General features: G+C 50.5%; 1 protein-coding gene across 3 annotated transcripts in view; it reads left to right on the top strand.

The window, feature by feature from the left end:
• Positions 1–27,240, top strand: part of LRBA (LPS responsive beige-like anchor protein) — a 3,444,508-nt gene that overhangs the window by 1,637,878 nt on the left and 1,779,390 nt on the right. For all 3 annotated transcript variants that reach the window (XM_069631262.1, XM_069631261.1, XM_069631263.1), the window contains exon 34: positions 25,696–25,757. In XM_069631262.1, the coding sequence (XP_069487363.1) occupies positions 25,696–25,757 (62 nt within the window). The remainder of the gene's footprint in view (positions 1–25,695; positions 25,758–27,240) is intronic.

Below are 27,240 nucleotides of genomic sequence, written 5' to 3'. Positions count from 1 at the left end.
TATTGTATTGGTTCCACCCACCTTTCCCCTCCACAATGTTGTCTGCACCACAGAGCAACCAGGCCGCACTCAGTCCCAAAGTGTTCTCCCCGTGATACTGCGTGGGCCTGCGAGGGACACACCGCTATTCGTGCTGGTACAGGGTAGCGGGCAGCATAGTATCACTCCCAGAGGATCGAAGCGCAGGGGGTCTCACTTGCTGCCTCTGTCGGTCGGGGACACTGCTCCCTCATTACGGAGCACTTCTGGGGATCACCGCCGGCTCCAGCAGCAGGCGGATTTGTCCAACAGCTTCTCAGCTGTAGTCGGGGTCCGAGCTGGTCAGGATCGCATAACCTTTCCAGGGGTAATTATGGCTCTGTTTCGGGGCACGGACCGCCTGTCAGGACTGCTGCACTTTCGCTCCTGCAGTCGGCGCGAGCAGCTCCCAGGGCCCTGGATGACGAAGTCCGTGGGCCTCCTAACGCCTAGTTCTCGCCAGCCAGCCTCGTAGAGTCCGTGCCTCCCCTCTTCCGGGCATCTCCTACGGCTGCTGCCAGCGCTCTGCTGTGCCTGATCTTCAGGCGACTGCATCGATGCACAGAGGCGGCCGCAAGCTCACACACTCGACCACTCGGTGCCCAGTTCCTTATTCTCTCCTTACCGATGTGGAAAGTCAGTGTAGTAGGCACAGAAGGATTTATTGACTTAAGGATATTATTACCCGGGGCCAGAACCTTTCTATCAGTCGGCCATTTCTTTGGCTGCTCAACAGCACCCCCTTCATCTGGTTCTTATATTTCTAATGGGGGCTCCTTCGAGCCTATGCACTCTTGTCCTTTATGGCTTCTCTCATTGATTACAACCTTCTTGGGAGCTATTACATCTGCATGGCAGGTGAGTGAACTACAGGTCTTATGCTGTAAGCCACCCTTCCTGCGTTTTTTCTGTGAAAAGGTTTCACTCTGGGTAAGGCCTGGCTTCCTCCCCAAGGTTGTATCAGAATTTCACTTGTCACAGTCCATCGACCTTCCGGTTTTCTATCCTCCTCCTCCTCCTCCTTCTAAGCAAGCGGAACAGCTACATTGTCTAGACCCTAAGAGGGCGTTGAGTTACTATATCGCTAGTACAGCTGATTTCAGGAGAGCTGACCAGCTCTTTGTGGCTTTTTCCTTAGCCCATAAGGGCCTGCCCATAACGAAGCAGACTTTATCCTGTTGGATAATTCTCTGCATAGATGAGTGTTACCAGACCGCTGGGAAGAAATTACCAAAAGGCATCGGGGCCCATTCCACAAGAGGGGTCTACGCATCCACAGCATTGCGGAGGGAGGGTCCCTGTCCGGGAGATTTGTCGCGCTGTGACATGGTCATCTTTGCATACCTTTGCATTATAGCCTTGATGTGGCTCGTACTTCAGATTCACGTTTTGGCAGGGCAGTGCTGCAAAATGTTTTGATATAACTTTCTGCCCGCCTCCTTCGTTACTGCTTTGAGAGTGTATCAGATGAGGAATCTACGGGAGAAAAGCAATCCATTGAAGGAGAAATTACCTTACAGTAGTGTTCTTTCTATGGATTCTTCTCCTGCAGGTTCCTCATCTCCCCTTACGTCCATCCCCGCTCAGAAAGTCGGTGGTTGGTGCGCACCTTTCTATTTCACGTTGACTTGGTGATGGTCCTCTGCGTCCATTTTCGGTCTTCCTGCCACAGTCTTAAAACAAAGATTTTTTGCACGCTACTTGTAGTGTTCTTTTTTAATTGTTCCTCCTTCTGAGGTCTGTAATTACTTATTTTCAAAGGGCTCATTAGCCCGTTTGTTCTCTCTGTTTTCTTATGCACTGTGTGGTGCTCTGGAAAAAAGGGGTACTTATACGATGCCTGACGTCCCGTCCAGAGCCGACGACCAGTCGCTGAGCAAGACCAATCGATGGCCGGGACGACGGCTGCTATGCCCCCTGTCGAAAATTTTCTGAAGTAGCAAAGCTGGAAGGAATATCTATCAGATGAGGAATCTGCGGGAGAAGAATCCATAGAAAGAAAATTACAGTAGGGTAATTATTTCTTCTTGCCGTTGTGTGAAGATCGAGAGAGAGCAAAAGGCAGCAACGGAGGGTCCTGCTGGTTCAAATGTGTTAAACAGTTCTTGAAACAAACCAAACAGTGAAAAACACTAGGCTCCCAGCTGTTTTGGCTCTGAGGCTTCTGCGAGTCCCAATCCAAAGGCTCAGTGACAAAATGGGTCCTTGTTCTCGGGCTCCCAAACGCGGGGAAGGCTGGCACACAACTGCAGGGGTTCTCCAGCACTGTGAGGTCCTGGGTATTGCTGTGGCTGGTAGAGAGGCAGGTCCTGTTCCAGCATTAGATCAACCCCAATGGTCCATGGGAATGGTTAGGGGACAGAGCTTGCTTCTACATTTTGGAACACATGCCTCCACCTCACAACTGGAGGACTTGAGAGAGGACTGCTCTCCCAGCCGGGTCCAACAAAATCTTCAGGATGGTTCAAGATGATTCCAAATGATTCCCAAGATTATTTCAATAAGTGGTGTGGGATCCCTTTTAAATGTGAAACCCCACATTCGATTAGAGTAAAGCTAGCCCGCGTTAAGGGTCCAATCCCTTCTCTTGAAATGAGCGCACATTGCCCTTCTGACATCACCCGCTAAGTGATTTGTGGAGGGGACTGGATAGAGAAAAAGGCATATAGATTAAAAATGGTGGAAGTTTCCTTCCTTTGAACGAGTTCCCCTGACTACTCTTAACTATACCCACTTCCCTTTTCAGTAGAAACGAAGGTCTTTAGAAATGCACCCCCCTGGTTTGAGGCCTGGCTCTTTGTTAATGGGTGTGCCCTTGATTCCTGTTGTAAGGCCAGCATACTCTAGAGTGGCTGTCCCAGGCGGAAGGGCGTTATTTGCCTTTACAAAGGAACAAAGAGAGGCACCCCACCAGGCTACCTTTCTGTCACGTCTTCGGTTCACATCTCAGGCCAGGCCCCATTATCCAGAACTCACTCCCCTCCACATGTCCCCCAGGGCTCTCACAGGCAACCCGGTGTGGCTCGCGCGCTGGCAAAGCAATCGCCGCACGCTGTTCAGTCGCGCTTGCGGCCGTTTCTCCATTGGCAGTTGCCATGGAGATTAGGTAGCCGCTCAATTCCTCGTACCGGGTTGACCCGGTCACGTGACTCCAGTCATCATCACGTGACCAGGAAGTGAACGCATTTAAGCCAGGCAATACCGGTACTCCGCGCTTCACAGCTGACTTCATCGGAGACCCTGTTTGGCGAACTTTCTTGTGCTACTTACCCGGCTTCTTGAAACCTTGCTCTTGTATATCGGACTTCCTACGGATCACGTTCTGGTTACGGCGACATCGGCTCCCCAGTTTAGCACGATACTTTGACCTCGGACTGCCTCACGGACTCCCTCTGGATCTTGTTCTTTGTTCTTCCTTCGGACGGCTCTCCTGGCTTTAGACCCTTCCTTGATTCTGCCAACGGACTTCTATTGGATTCCCCATATCACCTCGCTGCACGCTGGGCCGGATCTCACTGGTGACGCTTACCATCCAGTTGTGGGAATCCTCCGGTACTACACTCTCCAGGTGGAGACCGACGAACTACCTCTGGTCCTATCCGGTCCGTTGCCTGAGTGAGTCCTGGAACCTTCCAGGTCCTGCATCCTTTCCATCCCCGGTAAGACCCTGAGGGTTCTTTTATTATGTTACTCGTTGTGCCCTGCTTGCTTGGATTGTAATCATTGCTTTCTTTCACAGCCGCCTTGGGGTTCCTAACACTTCGGTTCAGACGTCGGATCTTCTCCACCTGTGGCCTCAAAGGTCGCCTAGGGAGTGTGTTAAGTTTCTCCCTGCGCGGCACTTGGGGACGGAGGTCTCTTATATCTCCACGACTTCCAACGCACAACAGACTGTGAAGCCTGGTCGTGTGAGATATGGAGGGCGCAGCTGAAGACCCCCTGGCTGCTAAAATCCAGGCAATTACGGTACTACGGGCCGACATGGTTGCTGCTAATACAACCATCCATCAGCGTCTCGATCTATTGCAGAGCGCCCAGCACCCCTTGCCCGCAGACCCAGAACTGGTGGACACCCCCCCAGTTTCTGTACCCCTTGCACAACCACTCCCGGCTCCTGTTCCATTAGTTCTGCCCTCTCCCTTTCCTTTGGCTGCCCCTGAAAAATTCCAGGGGGACCCGAGGAAATTTAGAACCTTCCTCAACCAGTGTAAATTACACTTCTTGTGTCGACCCCTTGCTTTCCCTGACCCCACCACCAAGGCAGCATTTACTCTATCTCACCTAGCTGGCACGGCTGCTGCTTGGGCAAACCCGCTGCTAGAAAACAATCATCCTGCCCTCTATGATTTTGATCTGTTAATAACGGAAATGTCCAGGGTGTTTGACACCAGATACAGAGCACAGTCCCATGATCTGGAATTACTGGATTTGTCACAGGATAAGAGCTCCCTGATTGAATACATCACTCGGTTCAATCAGCTAGCAGCTGAGACCTCATGGCCCGAAAGCAAAAAATCGGTAGTATTCTATAGGGGGCTAAACAACACTATGAAGGACGCTCTGGCCATGGTTCCATCCTTACCTGTTCAGTTCCCGGCTTTGGTGGATCTGGCACTCCAAGTGGACGCACGACGCTCTGAACGTAGGGCTGAGGCCGGTTACCTTCACTCCTCCGGCTCTGCTTCCTCATCGTCTTGCCCCGAATCCACCATTGAGCCCATGCAGATAGGGGGTATTAGGAGTCCCATCACTTCTAGGGAAAGGGAGCGCAGGAGGGCCGAGAACGCCTGCTTTTACTGTGGACTGGGGGGGCATTTAATCAGGGAGTGTCCTCGAAAACCCAAATCCAAGAAACCGGATTTTCGCATAGCTCGATCCTAGATACGGGGGTAGGATCGAGTTCTCCATGCCCTTCCCCGAGTCCCACTCCATCGTTTGGTCAAATCAGGCCCATCCAGGTAGAAGCTACCATACAGCCTGCCCCGGGTATCCTTCATCCCGTACAGATCACCATAGATTCTGGGGCCTCCGGGAACTATATCGATATCACCCTAGCCCGGACTCTGAATCTGCCTTTGCTCAACAAACTCCGACCCGAACCGGTTCAAACCGTTGACGGGTCTGAGCTTGTTTCTGGTCCCATCAAACAACAGACAGGTCCCCTTGTCCTGACCATCCAATCAACCCATAAAGAAACCCTCCATTTCGACCTGATATCCACACCCCAGTTCGGTATCATCGTAGGCATACCATGGTTGCGAGAGCACAACCCTCATATCGACTGGGGAACAGGGCAGATATATTTCGAATCCGAGCTCTGCCAGAATTTCTGTCTTCCTACAGACTCAGAGACTGACACCCCGGCATTAGCTCTTGGGGCAGTTGCCCATTTATCAATCCTGGACGATGATGTTCCCCCTGCCTCTCACATAGTGGGTCTAGTCTCTGGTCACATTCCTGAGGAGTATCGGGAGTACAGCATGTTGTTCGATCAGGGCTCCTCCGAAGTACTCCCTCCTCACCGCCCATATGATTGCCCGATCGACCTGGTTCCCGGGACCGTAGTACCTTCGGGCCGCATTTATTCCCTATCCGCCTCGGAAGATTTGACGCTTAAAAGGTACATTGATAAGGCGCTGCACTTAGGTCACATACGACCATCTAGGTCCTCTGCGGCTAGCCCCATATTCTTTGTGCCCAAAAAAGAGGGCGATCTCCGCCCCTGTGTGGATTATCGTCGACTTAATGCCATCACTATCAAGAACCGGTACCCGATTCCACTCATCTCTCCCCTCCTAGACCGGTTAACCCATGCTTCCGTGTATACCAAGTTGGACTTGCGGGGGGCCTATAATCTCGTCCGCATCCGAAAGGGAGACGAGTGGAAAACCGCCTTCTGTACGCGGTATGGCCTTTATGAATATACAGTTATGCCCTTTGGCCTATGCAACGCCCCAGCCACCTTTCAACACTTCATGAACGACATCTTCTCGGACATCTTGGATAATTATGTGGTGGTATACCTTGATGACATTCTCATTTTTTCACACACATTGAAGGAACACGTCCAACACGTACTAGAAGTGTTGTCCCGGCTGCGACTCCACTCGTTATTTGTGAAACCCGAAAAATGTTTGTTCCATGTAGCTAACGTGGAGTTTTTGGGGTTCAACATTACACCTGGTGGGTTGGCCATGAATCGTGCCAAAGTACGAGCGGTCCTTGATTGGCCAACGCCAAAAACCCTGAAATCCCTACAATCATTCTTGGGTTTCGCCAATTATTATCGGCGCTTTATTTCTGGGTTCTCTTCTTTGGTGTCTCCTCTCACTTCCCTTACCAGTCCTCTTGTCCCGTTCAAATGGGAGACGTTACACCAGCAGGCTTTTGACGCATTAAAGGACGCCTTCACCACTGCCCCTGTGTTACAACACCCCGACCCTGACCAGCCGTACACAGTTGAGGCTGACGCCTCTTTCTTCGCATTGGGAGCCATCTTATCCCAAGTATGCCCCAATACGGGTCGGCTTCATCCTGTGGCTTTTCACTCGCGTAAATTTAATCCTGCAGAAACCCATTACACTGTAACAGAAAAGGAGCTACTGGCGGTGATGGACGCTTTTCGCACCTGGCGTCATCATCTATTGGGGGCCAAACATATGGTCACGGTATACACCGACCACAGGAATTTACAGGACCTAGCAGCCTTGAAATGCGTGAACAGTAGGCAGGTCAGATGGCACCTATTCTTCGCCGCTTTCAATTTCCAAATTAAACACCGCTCTGGTTCTGAGCATAGCAAGGCAGACGCTTTGTCTCGCTCCCCTGGGGGGGTTTCGTTGCCTGTATATCCTGACACACTTTTACCCAGGGGACATGTTGTTTGTACTTGTACTCCTCCTCTGCCTCTGCTCGAGGAGATCCGTTCTTGGGTAAAAAACCATCCCGATCACTTGTCAGAATGGGACCCCTCCTTCCATAACGGTTTACCATATGTACAGGACCGCTTGGTTCTCCCTACCGCCAATACCAGAAACCTGGCCCTGGAGTGGTCACATGATGCCCCGATCAATGGTCATCCGGGCCAGGCCCGCACCTTGGATCTCCTAAAGCGCTGGTGCTGGTGGCCCTCCATGAGACGGGATGTGGGCTGTTACGTTGCTTCGTGTTCAGTCTGTGCGCAGGGCAAGCATCGTAGGGGCCGTCCGTTGGGTCTTTTGCGCCCGTTACCCGTGCCCCCTAAGCCCTGGCACACCCTGAGCATGGACTTCGTGACCGATTTACCTAGGATCAAGGGTTATGACACCGTATGGGTGGTAGTAGATGTCTTCACAAAAATGGCTCGCTTTATCCCCTGTCATGGTGTCCCTTCTGCCCCTGCCTTGGCCAAATTGTTCTTTGACTCCGTTTTCTGCCTTTATGGCCTTCCGTCTGTCCTGGTATCCGATCGTGGTTCTCAATTCACCTCCCGGTTCTGGCGTGCATTGACCGCTTTGCTAGGTATCGATGCGCGTTTTTCCTCCGCCTACCACCCGGAAACCGATGGGCAGACGGAAAGAACCAACCAGTCTATGGAGCAGTTCCTACGTTGTCTGATGTTACAGCAGCAGACAACCTGGTTACACAACATCCGTTATGCGGAATTCGCCTACAATAACGCTACACACTCTTCCACTGGTTTCTCTCCGTTCTATGCCATGTATGGTCAGCATCCCCGGTTTCTCCCTGTCCCTGCCATAACGCCCTCTGACAACCCGGCCGCCGCCACCTGTCTTCGGGATATGACGTCCCTTCATGCCCGGGTCCTTGTCCATCTGCAAGAAGCACAGACTTCCATGAAGGCCTCCTCTGACGCTAGGCGTACTGTGGCGCCCTTATATCCTGTTGGTTCCCGGGTTTGGTTGTCCTCCCGTCATCTCCACTTGAAAGGTTGTCGCAAGTTGATGCCCCGCTTCGTGGGTCCCTATGTTGTTTCCCGGGTCATCAACCCTGTGGCCTATCGCCTGGTACTCCCTTCTTCTTGGCGGGTTCATCCTGTTTTTCATACCTCCCTTCTCAAACCCTGTCCCTCCTCGACCCGTCTCCGCCCCTCTCCAGCCCCTGTTTCCCTGGGGGTGCCTGATGTTTTCGAGGTCTCGGGTATTCTGGGTTCCCGTTTCCTTAGGGGTCGCCTGCAATACCTGGTCGATTGGTTGGGTTATGGTCCGGAGGAGCGTTCCTGGGTCTCTGCCTCGGATGTCCAAGCCCCCCGGCTGGTTGCACAGTTTCACCGGGAGCATCCCTCGTGCCCACGTGGTCGTGGGCCTTTGGGGAGGGGCTCTGTCACGTCTTCGGTTCACATCTCAGGCCAGGCCCCATTATCCAGAACTCACTCCCCTCCACATGTCCCCCAGGGCTCTCACAGGCAACCCGGTGTGGCTCGCGCGCTGGCAAAGCAATCGCCGCACGCTGTTCAGTCGCGCTTGCGGCCGTTTCTCCATTGGCAGTTGCCATGGAGATTAGGTAGCCGCTCAATTCCTCGTACCGGGTTGACCCGGTCACGTGACTCCAGTCATCATCACGTGACCAGGAAGTGAACGCATTTAAGCCAGGCAATACCGGTACTCCGCGCTTCACAGCTGACTTCATCGGAGACCCTGTTTGGCGAACTTTCTTGTGCTACTTACCCGGCTTCTTGAAACCTTGCTCTTGTATATCGGACTTCCTACGGATCACGTTCTGGTTACGGCGACATCGGCTCCCCAGTTTAGCACGATACTTTGACCTCGGACTGCCTCACGGACTCCCTCTGGATCTTGTTCTTTGTTCTTCCTTCGGACGGCTCTCCTGGCTTTAGACCCTTCCTTGATTCTGCCAACGGACTTCTATTGGATTCCCCATATCACCTCGCTGCACGCTGGGCCGGATCTCACTGGTGACGCTTACCATCCAGTTGTGGGAATCCTCCGGTACTACACTCTCCAGGTGGAGACCGACGAACTACCTCTGGTCCTATCCGGTCCGTTGCCTGAGTGAGTCCTGGAACCTTCCAGGTCCTGCATCCTTTCCATCCCCGGTAAGACCCTGAGGGTTCTTTTATTATGTTACTCGTTGTGCCCTGCTTGCTTGGATTGTAATCATTGCTTTCTTTCACAGCCGCCTTGGGGTTCCTAACACTTCGGTTCAGACGTCGGATCTTCTCCACCTGTGGCCTCAAAGGTCGCCTAGGGAGTGTGTTAAGTTTCTCCCTGCGCGGCACTTGGGGACGGAGGTCTCTTATATCTCCACGACTTCCAACGCACAACACTTTCCGCCAGTAGGGCACGTTCCAGCCTGTCTGGGGGAATACACACAACCCTTCCACAGCTGAACTGTGCCCACAGGGCTGACACGTGAACTATCAATTTAATGTGGCTGGGATAACTCTGAAAGATGCTGGCCACCATACTCTAACTCTGGTATGGCTTATATTTATAGTTTTAGGTGCCACCAGGACAACATCTTCAGAGTTATGTTGTTTTTGGAACAGGGGTGCATATTTTAAATGCAGCCCCTTCGATGCAGAAGCTTGGGTGTCACTGCAGGACAGGTGCTGCGAATCAGGATACTGATGCAGCAAGACACATGTACACACTTATGCTTTTGGTATGACATTATGAAAGGGGAATCTGATTGATTAGTAGATTTACTTTTCAGGGATGGATTTACCTGCATCATTTTATTATTTAATACAATTTCTTTTAAAGCCCAGGTATTCGCACCCTTGTCAGATGAAAATTCATCACAGGTGGTACCAGCTACCAGGTACAGCCTTTCGGGGTCACCTCCTCTCAGATGGTTTTCACTAAGCTGTTGGTGGTGGTAGCAGTCAACCTGAAAAAGGGTATGAATCCATGTTTTCCCTTTTGTGGACAAATAGCTGATCAGAGCCCTTTATCCAGATCAAATTTCAGGATCATCTCTATCGCACCTGCCAACTCTTGGACTGACTGGGCTTCTCCCTCAACTTCAATAAGTTCCATGTGTGAGAAACCTGAAGGTGTCTCACCCGCTGTTCCCCGGAGATCTGTGGTCCAGGAGGCCAGGACATGGCTATCGCTATTTAATTCAAGTCCTGGAGGTGGACCAGTAGATGAGGATCACCTGGGTGAGGGGTCTTCGGGGAGTGGAGTGGGACACAGATAGGCGAGACACGGTACCCCATTCCCTGTAACACCTTTTCCCCATCTTACCTTGTAGGATATTTAGAAGCTCAACCCCCATGTGAGACCTTCTCAAATGCTCCAGTTCATCAGTGCGGTACTGGAGTTTCCCTAGTGTAAGGCATTTCCTCGCAAGGACAGAGTTTTACACCTCTAACAGGTGGTCACCAAGTTCCAAAATGCCCAATGTTTCCCAGCCCTGGACATTTTACGGTTTCTAGGTTTCATGGCATCCCACATTTTCCCGATGCCAGCGACCCGGTTGAGAATGAGGTCACAATTCTCAGGTAGCATGTCTGACCTTCTGCATGTCCCGATCAGAGTCGCACAAGTTCTCCTGTGGTGGCCTTGCAGAGAAATCTTGATGAGTTTTTGGCTTTTGGCAACTGTGGCTGGCAGCGACCATGGTCACAACCCCTCCCGGAATGGCTGGGGCACTCATCTGAATGCACTGTGAGCGGGCTGTGGTCCTTGGCAGAGACTAGACTCCACATAAACCTGTTAGAGTTGAAGACAATATGACTGGCGCTGATAGCCTTTTTACCTTCTATGCAGGGTAAGACTGTCCTGATAACGATAGACAACACAGTGACCCTGCACTACGTCAACAAGAGAGGTGGTGTACGGTCACTCCTCCTGTGCAGAGGCAATGCAACTCTGGTTCTGGATGTTAAAGAACAGCATTTCGTTGTTGGCAGTTAACTTGGCAAGGGTGGAGATCATGCAGGACTCAGTCTTCCCACAAATGGGAGCAGTGAAAGGAGGTCCTTGAGGAAATATTCTCCCTTTGAGGAAGCTCTCAAGTGAACCTGTTTGCATCCAGTTCCGACAGGAAGTGCAAACTACTCTGCTTGTGGGAATTTCCCCCGAATTTCTATCCATATGTTTGTGAAACACTATTGCCTGCACACCCTGTCAGGTCAGGATGCCTGCTTTGATACAGCAATTCTGAAGCAAGTTCTCATCTAACTCTAGCAGGGTTTCCGCCTACTGCATTTAGGTACCACTATGGGAGTCGTTCTAAGATGAGGAATCCGTGGGAGGACACAGTCCTTAGAAGAACACATTACTCATCTGTGGTAATGTTCTTTCTGATGTATGTTCCTCCCACAGTCGGGAAGCTAGCTCCTGTGCTGTCTCTTTCAATGCTGAAAGGCACTTCATCTAATTTGTGATTTCCCCCTGATGCCCCCCAACGTGACTGAGCACAGGGTAAAAACAAGTAACGGAGGGCACGTGGCACAGTGTGAGCTGTATGTACCAATGTTGCTCTGCACTCTGCTGCGAAGAGCGCTGAGGAACCTCCACACCAGAGCTGCACGGCACCCCCTAGATGAGGAATCGGTGGGAGAAACATCCATCAGAAAAAACATTACCAGAGGTACTAGTTTGTTCATTCGTGCCATCTAGGATTTACTGTGACCAAATGCAACATCAGAAACAACTACTGTTGGCTACAGCTGGACAGAGAGCTGGAGGAGTTTGTCTGGGTTTTGCTTGTCAGTTGAAAAATTCCACCAAGCCAACCAAACTTTGATGGTTGCTGTGGATGTGCCAGCAACTGTCTGGGAATGCAGAAACCTAGATTCCATTCACTCTCTGCATATCCTTGAACCAAAGTAATTGCCATTTTCCTAACAGCTAAGTGGATATGGGTGGAGGTCGTTTTCCATCACCAAGTACTACATCGGCTTCTTAAGCAACATATTCATGGGAGGATGATTCCTGGGGTCTAATGATTTATAATGAGTTTAGTTTGTATCAGGAAGCATGCAGCAATTGCTACACAGATGTGCTATTAGGCCCCGCAGAATTTCCATATATGCTGAACAGTCTAACTGCCAAATAGAAAGATGTGATAGACATCAAGGAATGTGTACAGTTGCCAGTGGCTGAGCATAGGGATGTGGTTAATTCTATTTAGGAGGTCACCTAGAATCATAGTCTCAATTACGATATTGCTAATGTTCTTACTCCCTTTGAACTCGTGGGGAATGAAGGGGGCCAGGCACACAATGTGTCCTGAGTGGCAAACAGGCATTTGTTTGGTTTGAGAGAATCTGATTGTATGTCAAGATGTGACATTGTGGAATGGTTTCAAAGGAATATTAAGTTGTTGCAAGACAAAGTCCAGGGCAGATAAAGATAAGTTGTACAACACAAGAATGCTGTAATTCTGAATAGAAGTCCTGATCAAGGGAAGCCTACCAGGCTTTGATCAGCATACCCTTTCCAGACTACATTGTGATGTGCATGTCTAGGCTTAGCTGTTGTATGGAATTGGTGGATATTGACACCAACTGTGTCAAAATCCAGGACGTATGCTTTTTTGGAGCCCACTGCTAAGGATATGGTGTGCAAGAGTGTTACTGAAGCCAGGGATGTTGTGAGTTTTGGGCTTACCTGCTTCACCAAGTGATGTTGATGTGCTAAACATGGGTGCAGCGAGTTTGTGTTTGTGTGTGTGTGCCCACTGTATCTAGGGCCGATGAATCCTTAACCGCAGCTAGCTTGTGGAGTGATTAGGGGTCCGATGGGGAAAAAGGGGAGCCTAGCAGCTTGCTGGTACTGCTGCACCAGCTCTGCTATTATTGCTTCTTTACAGATCCTGACTCATTTCTCTCCTTATTTTGGGGGGTTTTGTGCAATTGCAAACGTGTGCCTCAGAGGTTTGCATGCGATACATTCATCGAGGTCGTGGTGGCGTGTTATTTAACTGAATTTGTGCGAAACTGCTGGTGACACAGTTCACTTGCTTTTGAAACAGGGTTGTAAATCCACCATTTGGAATTTGAGTCATGGCTGCTAATTAACTCTCTTGCTGGGATTCTGAGGTGTGTAGGTTCAAGACTGGCACTGCTTGGTATGCCCTCAGGCTCAGGGCCCCAGCAAGGAAGGACGACGAGCTGGTAATGCTATGGTTGCTTACGGTTATCTTTTTACAATGGATTGCATTCACCATTCCAGCGTCGGCTGCTCTGAAACATTTTCGACAGGGGGTGTAGTACGACTTGATTCAACGGTCGATCCGTCTTTCCTCGACCATGCCACTCGTAGACTCTGGCTGCGTCTTTGGCCGCCACACATTACGTCACTAAACCCCCTTACCTCAGTCAGCATGCTGCTATTCAGAACGTTTCTCGGATTCAAGGGTTGCTAAGGCTGCAACTACAAGATGTCTATCACCAACCTGCATGGTATCTTCGTGTGGTTATGCAATAAAGATCACGATATCAAGGAGTGTGGCTCATGTCAACAAATGAATCCCAAGTCGTTGAGCGAGCGATCGGCTAAATTGCACTCAGACGGTCTCAGTCTAAATCCCTAGCTAATTCGCCCACCAGGTCGTTGGGCCAATACACCGAGGGTCCCATTCCTGACCGAGGACAGGCATCATAAGAATGTGAAGAAACGGTTGCACTCTCAAAGCCATTCATCGTCCTCGTCCTCCCATAAGAAGAAGCAACACCATTGACGCAGACATGACTCAAATTCTTGGTAAGATTGCAGTAAGACCTGTCTGAATCTGGGTGAGTGGCAGGCAGAGTGGGAGGCTTTCAAGGAGCAAATGCTCCAAATGTTTAAGATGGCCACAGCTGGTATAACTCCATTCTCGATGCTGCAGGCCCCCAGGGCCTTCGTGCCCGGAGGATCCGGTGCCAAGGTTGCCAAGTCGGATCCGACACATTGGTGGTCGACCAAGTCTGAGAAATCGGTCATGGCGCTGAGAGTTGCCGAATTACTGGCTCCGTAAGGCCTGGTGGGAAAAACACCATTGATGTCGGGACTGACACTGATCATTCCTTAATCCCTGATTCTTGCTGACTGTTTTTCAATACAATGCGGTCAGTGTTCGATGACGAAGGGGACCAGGTGCCATTTGGTCTTGAGCGTATGGGCCTGAGTGTTTGTGGGAGGTGACTATTTTACTGGCCGAGTGACTTGGTTGCCCTTGCTGAAGGGCTTCACGAAGCAAGTGGGTTGGACAAGTCTCCTGACCTTACCATGCAGCAAGCCGCTCCTTATGGACACCCTAATGCACAGTACCAAAGGTGGTTGAGGCCTTGTGTCTGGGTGCCCTTGCGAAGCCCCTATCAGCCTATAACCTCACAGACATCCTTGACAAGGGCCCACAAACGGAGAGAGCATTACCCTTTAATGCTGCCATTTCAGACCGCATATCCACATCCACTCTGTGGTTGAGACCTTGCTCCATTCCAGCTGTGGGTTCAAAGCTTACCAAAAAATAAAAGCCAGCAAGGGGGGGGGGATTTGCCCTTCCTATCTTCTCACCCAATGCCAGCAGGCCTAGTGGTGCTATCTGCTTCGGTAAGCTCTGGACCAGCCACGTCTACCTCCAATTTCCGACAGATAGGGAATCTAAGGAAACTGATGCCCTAGCTAAAGATTTTCGCCTCTGGCAGCATGGCCCTGAAGGCAGCAAATGCATCCTGTGCTTTCATGAAGTACTTCCACAAGCTGTGGAGACTTATAGTGGAGGCAACAGAGCACATACCAGCTGGTGAAATGAGGGATGGGTTTCTGCCGATCATTGACTGCAAAGAGGTAGCTTGCCAAGCGCTGCAGTCGGGCCTGGACACTCCCTGGATTGTGTGGCCGGGCAATGGGTTCATCCACTGTGCTTTGAAGGTCAGCCTACCTGCACAGTTCAGGCTTCTCGGATCTGTTGGACATAGTTTTCAACAGCGAGCAGCTGTTTGTCCCAAAGGCTGATGAATCCTTGTACAAATTCAGAGATTCTAAGTAAGCTGCCCTGTCTCTGGACTTAGCTGAGCAGCAACCTACTAAACAATCTTTCGGCTTCTCCTCTAGGGCAAGAGGCCATAGATGGTACATTCCATTTGCGAACAGAGCACAGCTCACGCAAGCCAGGCAAGGGCAGAGTTGTTTCTTGCATCCCGGAGAGGGCACAGGGGCCTCTAGGGGCCAGCAGACAGCGGCAGCTGTGGCAGGGGCGTCGGCACCTGCAAAGCCGCTTTGAGTTCTCCCCACATGTTTCCCTGGTTGGATGGAGAATTTCCGAGCACTCGCTTCAGTGGAAGGAGGGTAACGTCTGATGCCTGGGCATCACAATTCATTGAATGGCGGTACTGTCTATTATTTTTAAGCAAACTACCAGACAGACCACCCCCCTTCAGCAACAACTGGAACATGAGCTCCAGGAAGAATGGAGACCCCTGTTATTGGAGGGTGCTGTGGAAGAGGTACCACCAGAGTAGAGAGGATTGGGCTGGTATTCCTGTGATTTTCTGGCACCCAAGAAAGGAGGAGGACTTCGTCCCATTTTGGACTTCAGGGCCTTGAACCAGTTCTGAGGAAAGTTAAGTTCAAGATGGTGGCGTTGAAAGAAATTCTCCAGGCTCTGCAGCTTCAGGACTGGTCGGTGTCGATGTATCTTCAGAACGCTTATTTTCATGTGCTAATCCATCGGATGAACAGGCTTTTCCTGAGATTTGTCACTGAGGACATTCATTATCAATTCCAAGTGCTCCCCTTTGGCTTAATGGCTTAACCTCCACGGTTTTCACCAAGCTGATGGCAGTGGTGGCGGTACACCTCAGGAGATCTGGTGTTCACTTATTCCCGTACCTGAACGGCTTGACTGATCCAGTCACTGCAGCAAGTATCGGCACAGCTCGAGGAAACTTGCTCGCTGCTTCACAGGTTGTACTTTTCCCTAAATTTCGAAAAGTTCCACGTCACACCAACGCAAGAGCTCCAGTTCATCGGAGCAGTCCTGGACACATAGGTGGGGGAAGGCCCCCCCGCACCTTAATAAAGAGTCACTACAGAGCACAATAGTCTATCAACTGCGTCCTTCCTCTGCCTCTGAGGCTTCCTGCATGTTTCTGCTACCGGAGGCAAGGCTGTGCATGGGGCCTCTGCAATGGCTGTTGAGGGATCAGTGGTCCCAGTGCTTTGATGCCACGAAGGACATTCTCAAGTTGATGAAGTCAGTAGCCAATGATCTAGCTTGGTGGTCCAGCAGGGAAAACATGAATCAACAGGGGACTCCTTTTGGCCTCTGTGGCCCCAGGCCCAAGTGGTCACAGATGCATCGTTGAAGGGGTGGGGCGTTCACTGCGGGGACTTGACCTGCAGCTGAGCGGCCTTTGGTAAACAATGGTATGCTGGTGGCAGATTAACAGGCTGGAGTTGCAAGCAATCAGTTTGGCCCTGATGGTCTTTGTGCCCTCCCTCAAGGGGAAACGTGTCCTTGTTCTGAAGGACAACACAGTGGCCATGCACTACCTCAAAAAACAGGGGGGTGTTAGGTCTCTGCCCCTGTGCAAGGAGGCTCTGTAACTATGGCTCTGATTGCTAGAGAACCAAATCTCTGCTTCAGCTGTCCATCTAGCAGGAACGTTGAATAGGCTGCGGACTCTCAACAGGCAGATCATGGTCTCACACGCGTGGGCAGTATGCCAAGAAGTTATCAAGGAGATCTTTGCTCAGTGGGATACCTCGAAAGTAGATCTCTTTGCCACGAAGTCCCACAGGACGTACAGACAGTTTGGCTTCAGGAAATTCCCAGCCAAAGGTATTCTAGGGGACGCATTCTTGGTGGAGTGGGTCTTCGACCTCCACTATGCCTTCCCTCCAATACCTGTCATCTTGTGGGTTCTTGAGATGTTTTTTTTCGAACAACTATGATCTTGATCGCCCGGGATTGGGTGTGGAGAACATGTTACTCTTAACTCCTGGACTTGACCATCTGCTCATCTCTGGCTGACTTGACCATCTGCCCACCTCTGGCTGCCTCAACAGCCAGACCTCCTTATCCCAGTCAGAAGGTCAGGGTACTTCACCTGAACCCAGAATCCCTCAACACACATGCATGGCTTTTGAGAGGATGAGGTATGATGACAGGGACCTCTCAGAAGAGGTACTTGAGGTGCTACTGGCTGCACGCAGTCCGTATACAAGAGATCTCTACACGTGCAGATGGAGAAGATTCAGGACGTGGTGCAGGGAACACAGGATAAGACCCCATTGCTTGCCTCACCACTTCAATGATGGAGGTAATTTTGTCACTGGCCTCTGTAGGCCTTCAGATGGGTACAGTCAAAGGCTACTTGGCGGCTTTGCCTGTTTTTTAGAGGTCACCGGATCAGGGATCCTTCTTCACAATTACTGTTATTGCCCAATTCCTGAAGGGCCTTGTGAATAGGATTCTGCCTACCCTGTTGCTGTTCCAAACCGGAACCTAAACACAGTTTTGATCTTCTTGATGGCTGCTCTGTTTGAGCCTATGCATTCATGTCCTATGAGGCTACTTACCCTGAAAAGACAGCTTTCCTGGTGGCAATCAAGTCAGCAAGATGTGTGAGTTAACTGCAGGCGTTATCCTGCAAGCCGCATTTTCTGTGATTCTTCAAGGAGAAAGCTTCACTTAAGGTGTGTCCTAAATTCCTACCTAAAGTGGTCTGACGTTTACGTGTCCCAGAGCATTGATTTTCCCGTTTTTATTCTCCCCCTCATCCTTCTAAAGATCAGGAGAGTCTACACAGACTGGACTCTAAGAGGGCTCTCCATTTGTATGTGGCTAGGTCTGCGGAATTCAGGCGTGATGACCAACTCTTTGTGGCTTTTCAAGAAGGCTCTGGCTGTGTCAAAACAGACATTTGAGGGGATTGGGTCCTCCGACGTATTCCATATCTTTGACAGTAATCACCACAGCTGTGCTGCTTCGGAAAATGTTCTGCGTCCTACGTCGATGACGTCGATGCGCCGTCCGCGAGGACCTCCTCTAACGGCCGACGTCACCCGATGTGATAAGTAGGACGCACGACGCCCGTAGCCTCAGTTCTGTTTTTTCTGCGAACATGTTCGCTTCGTGAATCTCGGTACGCCTCGACTCTTTGGAGTTTCTGTTGTAATCTTCTCGGTTCTTTGAACCTGTTCGGTTTTGTGAAAAAGCCTGTTCGTGACGATGTCTATTTCGTCTTCAACCCCGAGTCCGGGCTTCAAGAAATGCGGGGACTGTGGGTCCAAGATGTCGATAACGGACTTGCACAACGCCTTCCTCTGTTGTCTCGGGGAGGCCCACGACACGGACGACTGTGTCAACTGCCAGTCGCTCACGGCCAAGGCCTTGCGGGAGCGCAAGAAGTTGTCGGTAGGTAGGGTGTCTAAGCCCCGGAAGTCGAGGTCTGCGGGGCTTTCAACGGATGAATCGAGAGGCGACTCTCCGCGTCATCGTCGGAGGTCCAGTGGGTCTCCTTCCAGGAGTCAGTCTCGCCACTCCTCTGCCTCTTCGAGACATTCCCGGAAGCGCCGGCATCAGTCGCCTTCCCCGTCCTCTCCTGAGGACTCCGCCCGTCGGCGGATCGCTTATCCCACCATGCAAGCGACACCGGAGGAATGGGCTTCCTTCGGGAAGATGATGTTAGCGATTCTCGAATTGCAGGGCACCGGTTCGTCCGCGCCTCCGAGTGGGGTCGGTCGTGATCAGTTGAGAGACATCGCTCGCACGCCTTCGGGCTCGGGTGGTCGGCACGGTTCGCGGGAGCTGTCCCGCTCGGACAAGGCTAACCGTTCTCGCCATGCCTGTTCCATGTCCCGGTCCTTGACACGCTCGAGACCGCGTGATCCTGTGCAGTCTTCGAGGAAGACGTTGACGCCTGTGGCGCCAAGGTCGTCGACGGTCTCTCTCGAGGCTCCGCCTTCGAGGGGGTTGTCGACGCTGTCGGCCCCTAGGTCGTCAAAGGACACGCTCGGAGCTCTGGCTTCGAGGCCTGTGTCGACGCCGTTGATGCTGGCGGCGCTGCGGCTGATGTTGACGCCGATTCACTCGCCATCGACGCCGATTCGTTCGGCGCCCTCTCCGCCTTTCGAGGCGGTGGTGTGGGAGGTGCCCCGTGGCACGGGGGAAGCCCCTAGAAAGGCTCTGGCTAAGGTCAGGCATAGCTTTGGTCCCCAGGTGCCTTCCTCTCACTGCCTGGAGTACATTTCAGAGGTTGATGAGGGCTCTGATGAGGGCTTGGTTCCGGATAGGGTGCCAGATGAGCTTCTCTCGGGCCATAGCCAATTTGAAGACCTGAAGCAGTCACTGCATGATGCCAGTGGAGTGGTCACCTCTCCGGAGGTGGAGTTTTGTAGGCCTCAGCCTGGCACTCATGCCAATTCTTCGTACCGGCGCCTTATGTCTCGGGTCACCGAGTACTTGGGATGGTCGGCTCCCCCAGGGGAGTTTGTTCAGGGTGATCTTACGGACATCCTCGATCTTGGTCCCCCCACTGACCCGGTACTGCCGTTTCATATGGCTCTGCAGAGAAGGGTGGCAGCGGCTTGGACTGCTCCGGAGAGTCTCCCGGCAGTGGGCAAGTCTTTGTCGCAAAAATACCGTCCAGCCAGTAGCGGCCCCTGCTTCTTGTCCAGGCACCCAACTACAGAGAGTTTGGTGGTGCAGGCGGCTACGGCCCCGGCAAAGCAGGCATCGTATCCTACCATCCCTCCGGATAGGGACGACAAACGTTTTGATGGCTGTGCGAAGAAAGTGTTTTCTTCAGGGGGTATGGCGCTTCAGGCGGCCAACTCCGTATGTGCCTTGTCTCATTTCACACACACACTCTGTGGAACTGTGTTGCATTAGCGGCTGAACATATTCCCGAAGGGGACAAACGGGATGGTTTGCTTGCTATGGTCCAGGATGGCAAGGATGCCATGTGTGAGGCCGTTCAGTCGGGTTTGGACATGGGAGATTGTGTCAGCCGGTCCATGGCGGCGAGCACCGTAATACGCAGGTTTGCGTGGTTGTGGAAGTCGGGGTTTGCTCGTGATGTACAGTCCCGGCTCCTCAACATGCCCTTTGACGGTGAACATCTTTTTGGCAGCAAGGCTGACGAGAGCCTTGAGAGGTTGCAGACCTCCAAAGCTGCAGCGAAATCGTTGGGCGCTGCAGTTCGACAACCTCCGCCTTTTCGTCCTAGGGGACAACAATGGAGGGGAGGTTCCTTTCGTTATTACTCATCCTTCTGTAAAGTGAGAGGAGCTGTCAGTCAAAGAGGCCACCGTAGGAGTACCAGAGGTGGAAAACAAGGTACTCGAGGTGCCAAAGCCGCTCGTGCAGTTGCCTCTTTGCCCTCAGGCAACGCCGCAGCCGCTACCACTCAGTCATGAGGCCATGTCCCATGGTTCGCCGGTTGCGGGAAGGCTGGCGCAGCATCTTGTAGAGTGGAGTGCCATTACTTCAGATGTGTGGGTTCTGGAGATCATAACCCACGGCTAGTGTCTTCCTTTTTCGGCAGAGGCCTCACGACAATCCACCTGGGAACCTCTCTTTGAAGAGTCCGGATCCGCTCCTTGCGCAGGAAATTCAAGCCCTGCTGGAGAAAGGCGCCATAGAACTGGTGCCTGTAGTGGAGAGGAACAAGGAATGGTATTCCCCTTATTTTTTTTATTTCGAAGAAAGACTGGGGATTGAAACCCATCATGGACTTGCGCGGTTTGAACAAACTCCTACGGAAGGACAAGTTCAAGATGGTCACTCTCTCTCAAGTCTTCCAGGCCCTTCAACCTGAGGTTCGCGGTTGGCGACTCGCACTTTCAGTTTCGGGTCCTGCCGTTCGGATTGACCTGCGCCCCGAGGGTTTTCACCAAGCTCATGGTGGTGGTGGCAGCGCATCTCAGGAAAGGGAGGATTCATGTCTACCCCTACCTGGACGATTGGTTGATCAGGGGGAGCTCTCCCGAGCAAGTCCTGGATCATCTGTCCGTCACCTGCCACTCCCTTCACAAGCTGGGCTTCTCCCTCAATTTAAAGAAGTCCCATTTGACGCCAACACAGCGGCTCCAGTACATCGGAGCAGTGCTCGACACATCCCTGGGGCTGTGTTTCCCTCCCCAGGTGAGGGCTCTTCACATTCAGCAGATGGTGCACAAGTTTCAACTTGCCCAGACGCTCCCAGCGTTCGAGTTCTTGAGGTTGCTCGGCCTCATGGCATCCTGCATTCTTCTGGTGCAAGAGGCTCGTCTGCGGATGTGATCTTTGCAGTGGGCACTCAAGATGCAGTGGTCGCAATCTTCCGGCAGGATGTCGGACCCTGTTCAGGTGCCGCCCTCGGTCGCCCAGGACCTTCTGTGGTGGGCCGTCGAAGGCAGTCTGATGAAGGGTGCTCCGTTTTGGCTTCCCTGGCCGGAGGTGACGATCGTGACGGACGCATCCCTCGCGGGATGGGGAGCTCATGCCAACGAGTTGACAGTCAGCGGCCGTTGGTCTCCGTCGGAGTCCAGACTCCATATCAGTCTGTTGGTGCTGAGGCCCGTCAGGCAAGCCCTAAAGGCTTTTCTGCCGACTGTGCGAGGAAAGAGTGTCCTGATCTTGACGGACAACACAGTGGCCATGCACTACCTCAACAAAGGGGGGGGGGCAGGGTCACTTCCTCTGTGCAGGGAGGCGATGCAGCTCGAGTTCTGGGCCATCCAGCAGGAAGTTTCAATCTCGGCTGTTCATCTGGCTGGAGACGAAACGGCGGCCCCTCTGAGCAGGCAGAGCACGATCTCTCACGAGTGGGAGCAGGCTCAGGAGATTCTCCTGGAGATATTCGCCCTTTGGGGGACCCCTCAAGTGGATCTCTTTGCCTCCAATGTCAACCAGAAGTGCGAAAGGTTCTACTCGCGGGAATTTCCTCCAGAAGGAGCCTTAGGAGACGCGTTCGTGGTGGAGTGGTCATTCCCACTGCTGTACGCATTTCCTCCAGTACCCGTCATCCCGCAAGTACTGCAGAGGTTATGGAGGTTTGGTTTCCGGATGATCCTCATTGCTCCGTCGTGGGCCCAGAGGACGTGGTACCCGGACCTTCTTGACTTGTCCATCTGCCCTCCATGTCGTCTTCCCTACCGAGACGATCTGCTCTCACGGGAGGGGGGTCAGGTTCTCCATCCAGAGATCAGATCCCTCAACCTTCACGCTTGGCTTCTGAAAGGTTGAGGTATAAGGATTGGGACCTCCCTGAAGACGTGTTGGAGGTGTTGCTCTTGGCCAGACGGCCGTCAACAAAGTCTCTGTACCGTTGCCGTTGGCGTAAATTCTGCGACTGCTGCAGAGTTAAGAATGTGGATCCTTTTGAATGTGACATTCCCATGGTTCTGTCTTTTTTGCTTTCTTTGGCCCACTGGGGCTTGCAAGTGGGTACCATTAAAGGTTACCTGGCGGCGCTGTCCATATTTAAGCGCTCGTCTGAAGAATGTTCCTATTTTAAGATTCCTTTAATTTCTCAGTTTTTGAAAGGGCTCACTAATGTGTTCCCTGTGTCACCTTTTCTGGTGCCCAGTTGGGATTTGAACCTTGTTCTTAAATTTCTTATGGGTGCTCCGTTTGAGCCTTTGCATTCTTGCCCTTTGAGACGGTTAACTCTTAAAACTGTGTTTTTGGTTGCGGTTACTTCCGCTCGCTGAGTGAGTTACAGGCACTTTCAGTTAAGCCACCCTGCACTGTGTTTCATAAGGACAGGGTTGTCCTTCGGGTTCGTCCTTTCTTTCTTCCGAAGGTGGTTTTGGAATTTCATTTGGGCCAGAATGTTGTTCTTCCGGCATTCTATCCTCCTCCGCATCCTGGTAAGGAAGAGGAGAGGCTCCTTAGGCTTGATCCTAGGAGAGCGTTGAGCTTTTATATTTCACGCATGTCCCGGGTCAGAGTGGACGATCAACTCTTCATTGGTTACGCTGGAAAGCGTTTGGGACAAGCTGTGACGAAACAGACTTTGTTTCGTTGGATTATTTTGGCTATCTCCGAGTGTTACCGCTTGGCGGGTAAGGACCCGCTGGCTTGCGGGCCCATTCTACCAGGGGTATGGCTGCATCTACTGCCCTACAGAGGGGTGTTCCTATTCGTAACATCTGTGATGCAGCCACCTGGGCTTCTGTACATACTTTTGTACGTCACTACTCCCTCGATTCCATCCAAGGACAGGATCTGGCCTTTGACAAGGCAGTCCTTTATTCCGCAATTCGATTGGGCATGCTAAATTTGTGTTCTAAATTCTTTTCCCACCTACTTGCTTTGATACTGCTTTGGGAGTCTGTCAAAGATATGGAATACGTCGGACGACCCAATCCCCTCGAAGAACAAGTTACTCTCTTACCTGGTAACGTTCTTTTGATGGGCTGGTCCGACGACTTATTCCATATCGCTCCCTCCCTACCTTCCCCGCTGCAGAATTTTTTATGCGATTGCAGCTTACGTTTCCGCAAGGCCTTGTGTGTCTGACTGGCAGGAGACTGGTGGCACACGTTCTGGGGGAAAAAACTACAACTGAGGCTACGGGCGTCGTGCGTCCTACTTATCACATTGGGTGACGTCGGCCGTCGGAGGAGGTCCTCAGGACGGCGCATCGACGTCATCTACGTAGGACGCAGACGCCGAAAATTTTCCGAAGCAGCATAGCTGTTGTGATTACTGTCAAAGATATGGAATACGTCGTCGGGCCATCACATCGAAAGAACGTTACCAGGTAAGAGAGTAACTTGTTCATCTCTCGTATAATTCTGTGCATTGCAGAATGTTATCACAGCGCAGGTAAAGATCTGCCACCAGGCATCAGGGCACATTCCACTAGGATTTGGCAGCATTCTCTGCATTGTAGAGGGGTGTACCAGTAAGGTAAATATGTCGAGCAACAACGTGGCTGTCGCACTACACGTTCACCAAGTATTACTACCTGGATGTAGCATGTGATTCAGATGCTCGATTCGGCAGAGCGGTTTCGTAGAGCTTCTTTAAGGGCTTTCATCCCGCCTCTGCTCTCTGTACTGCTTTGGGAGCCTATCTGATTAGGAATCTGCGGGAGAATGCAATCCATTGAAGGAGCAATTATTTACCAGTAATGTTCTTTCTATGAATTTTTCTCCTGCAGATTCCTCATCACCCTCCCATCCAACCCTGCTATGAAAGTGGTCTGCAGTCTGTATATGGTTTTCCTAGTCTACTGTGACGTGGTTATGACTAGATGTGTCTGGCACAGTTTGATGCCTTGCTGTTCTAATGCCGTCGGGTAATTTTTTGGCTATTTTCAGCACGAACCTTGAGGATTCTTCCTCCGCGACTGCTGAGCTGGATGGTAAAAAGATGAGGAACTGAGGTACGGGGGCATAGTATACATGGCGGCTGACGTCCTGTCCAGAGCCGATGAGTGGCACGGTCGAGTCAAGAGCGATCGGCGATTGTCATACTATGCCCCCATCAAAAAAGTTTCTGAGCAGCTGACGCTGGAATGAATATCTGCTGAGGAATCTGCAGGAGAAGAATCCATAGAAAGAACATTACTGGTAAGTAATTTCTCTTTTAAATTGGGTCCTACTTTTCCTTCCGTCTGTACTCGACTCCACACTTTTGTATTAGCCCCGTTCCTTCCTTTCTACCAAACTGGAGAAAATGTTGCCCTAGCTCCATTCGATTCCCATGCCATCTCCTTGCTCCTTTGGCATAAACATTATGCCTCAATGTCCTGGTCCCTTGCTTGTTTTACCGGTTTCCTAGCCAATGTCCTTTGGTCTGTGCTGGAAGGAGGAGTGGGTTCTTTGAATAAACTTGGTATCTTTTCACATCTGGTGGGCTCGTGTTTTTCAACGTGTTTGCTGTCCTCTTTCACATTTTACTATGTCTAACTAAACGTCAGTGGTAAAATTTGAATTCAAACGAGGGTGGCAGGGTCATTGTTTAGGCACTTTAATGCATCTGAAATACAGCCCTTCTTTAACCCCAACATTCACTTGCCTTTGATTACTTTGCACACATACATGCAAACACATTCAACACACGTACGTATTTCATACGTTAAGTGTCTGCTAAAATGTTCAATAAAACGAAATCCCGTTTAAAATTAAAACAATTGCAAATATCTAATGCGTTACTGCTTGCACTTCTGTTAAGGTTTAGTGCGGGCCAAGGGTCAAAGCACTAATAAGAGTGTTTGGGATGTCTACTGCCACCAAACAAAATGGAAACTTGATTGATAGCTAGAGGGCTGAAGGCAGAAAGAGCAGCGGAGAAAGCAAAGGTCATGGAGCCATTTCCCTTCTCTGCATATATAATGACCCTATTGCTCTGAAGCAGCAAAATGTAGATATTTCGGATCAATACAGCATATGCTGTGCACATTTCCACCAGTAATATAAAACGCAAAACGATCTAAAGTTGCAATTGTGTTTTTTTCGTCATGACATGAATAATGTGTGATACTATGGATGAGGTACATGTGAGTAAGCCACGAGGGACAAACAACCCGCCTCTGCTGTTTTTCTTTCAAACCAACGTAGCTTTTATCTCCATTTCTAAAATGATAATGGTGCCTTTTTGCCAACACACGCACTATTAATTGCATTATAAATGTATTTATTTTACCACTGCGGAATGTTTACCTTTGTGCCCTCTAAGAATTGCATTACAAAAATAGAAAAATGCAGCTTTGCAGTGTGCAGTGCTATGACCATCCCTTCCAATTGAGATCTGACCGTCTGCCTTTATTTCCTCCAGGCCTTGTTTGCATGAAATCCAGCAGTTCTGTTGTGGAGTTGGTCATGCTTCTGTGCTCGCAGGTAAGTTTTCCCAATTGGGGCAGCCTCTTCATGGCAATGAGGGATATCACAGCGCCTTAGTAAGAAACATTTCCAAGCCGCCATCCACTATGAACAAAAGCAAGAGACTTCCTGTTTTGAAATGCTAATGTGTGCTTCCGTTTGTGGTGTAGGATCACTCTGGTGGTGATAGTTCGCGGTATAAATGTCCTTTAACATTACATAGCGCTATTGCACTGGGTCGTAGCTGCTCCTGAGCAATAGGAGACATTGCAGAATGTTTCAGTGCCAGAAAAAGGCAAATTGCCATCAACCACAATAAATGGCGCTAACATCTGTGCAACTGAACAGGGCAGTGATCCATCCTTCTCCTTGCACATGTAGAATAACAGATAAAAACCGAGAAAGTAAAGCACGCTTGTGTGGCGCATTCTCACGGACGGGACTGTCGTAGTGGTCTGACTTAATGACTTCCCTCACTGTTATTTACAGTTGTGCAGAGAGAATAGTGTGAAACCTAGAGTTCTAAATCCAAATGCATTTCTGCCCTCTGCTGAGCGAAAGTCCTACTCACCATTGCAGATCTTTGAATACTCATCACTATTGTCTTTTCATAAGGGTCATTAATTGAGATTGTCACGATCGGTCTCCAAACCCAAGCAGATAACGGCAAGCTACAAGGAGAAACGCCTGTTTCTACTGGTAGACCAAAACGGAGATGTTTAAATTCTCGTTTTACATGAGTCTTAATAGCACTTACCATTTAATGAATGGGCCTTCACTTGGTCGGTGTTAAAATTTATACAACTGCATGCTATTCTAACGGACACCTAATAGCAGGCAGTCAAGTTATTCTCTGTTTAAACATACTCAAATATCATTGGCAAAGAACGACTGAAAGGTGCTCTGTTCGCTTTATTACTTTTTGCCGTTAAAGGCATATGCCGTTATCTTCTGTTTTCTTGTACAAGTGGTTTGGAAGAGAAGCAATTAAGGGAACGATGAAAACCCCATTCTCAGCACTAGATTTTTATATTCCTTCAGGCAAAGACATTTCCACTACTTTGCAAACTACAAAGATGCCAGTCGCCTTAGACCATATCGCTGTTAACCCTAACGACCTTTCAAGAGTTGATTTTATAGTCTCTAAAATGGACGTGCATTTGAAAGACTCTTCAAGCATGCTGTGCTTTAATTAAAAAGAAGAATGTTTATATTGAGCTTTTTGGCAGTATCTAAAAACAATTTCTCTCTGGTTCTAAATTCCCCTCCTTTAAATTTGAAAGTAGCCATTTTTAATGGGAAGAGTATTGGTCTGGAGGTCAAGGATGCTGACCCATTTGGAAACCTTTGACCTTCATTGAGAAACCCTCCTTGGTTTACTTGCCTGACAATAAGGATAATGCAAAATTAATGTTTCTTTCTATCGATTTCTTCATTTTAGTGGCCATATTGCCAAATTTATTTAGACTGAGCTGATGGACATTTCATGAATACAAATGAA

This window comes from Ambystoma mexicanum, chromosome 6q (assembly GCF_040938575.1).
Source record: "Ambystoma mexicanum isolate Mex_15411 chromosome 6q, UKY_AmexF1_1, whole genome shotgun sequence".
In the NCBI taxonomy this organism is placed as follows: Eukaryota; Metazoa; Chordata; class Amphibia; order Caudata; family Ambystomatidae; genus Ambystoma; species Ambystoma mexicanum.
This window is presented reverse-complemented; position numbering and strand designations above follow the sequence as displayed.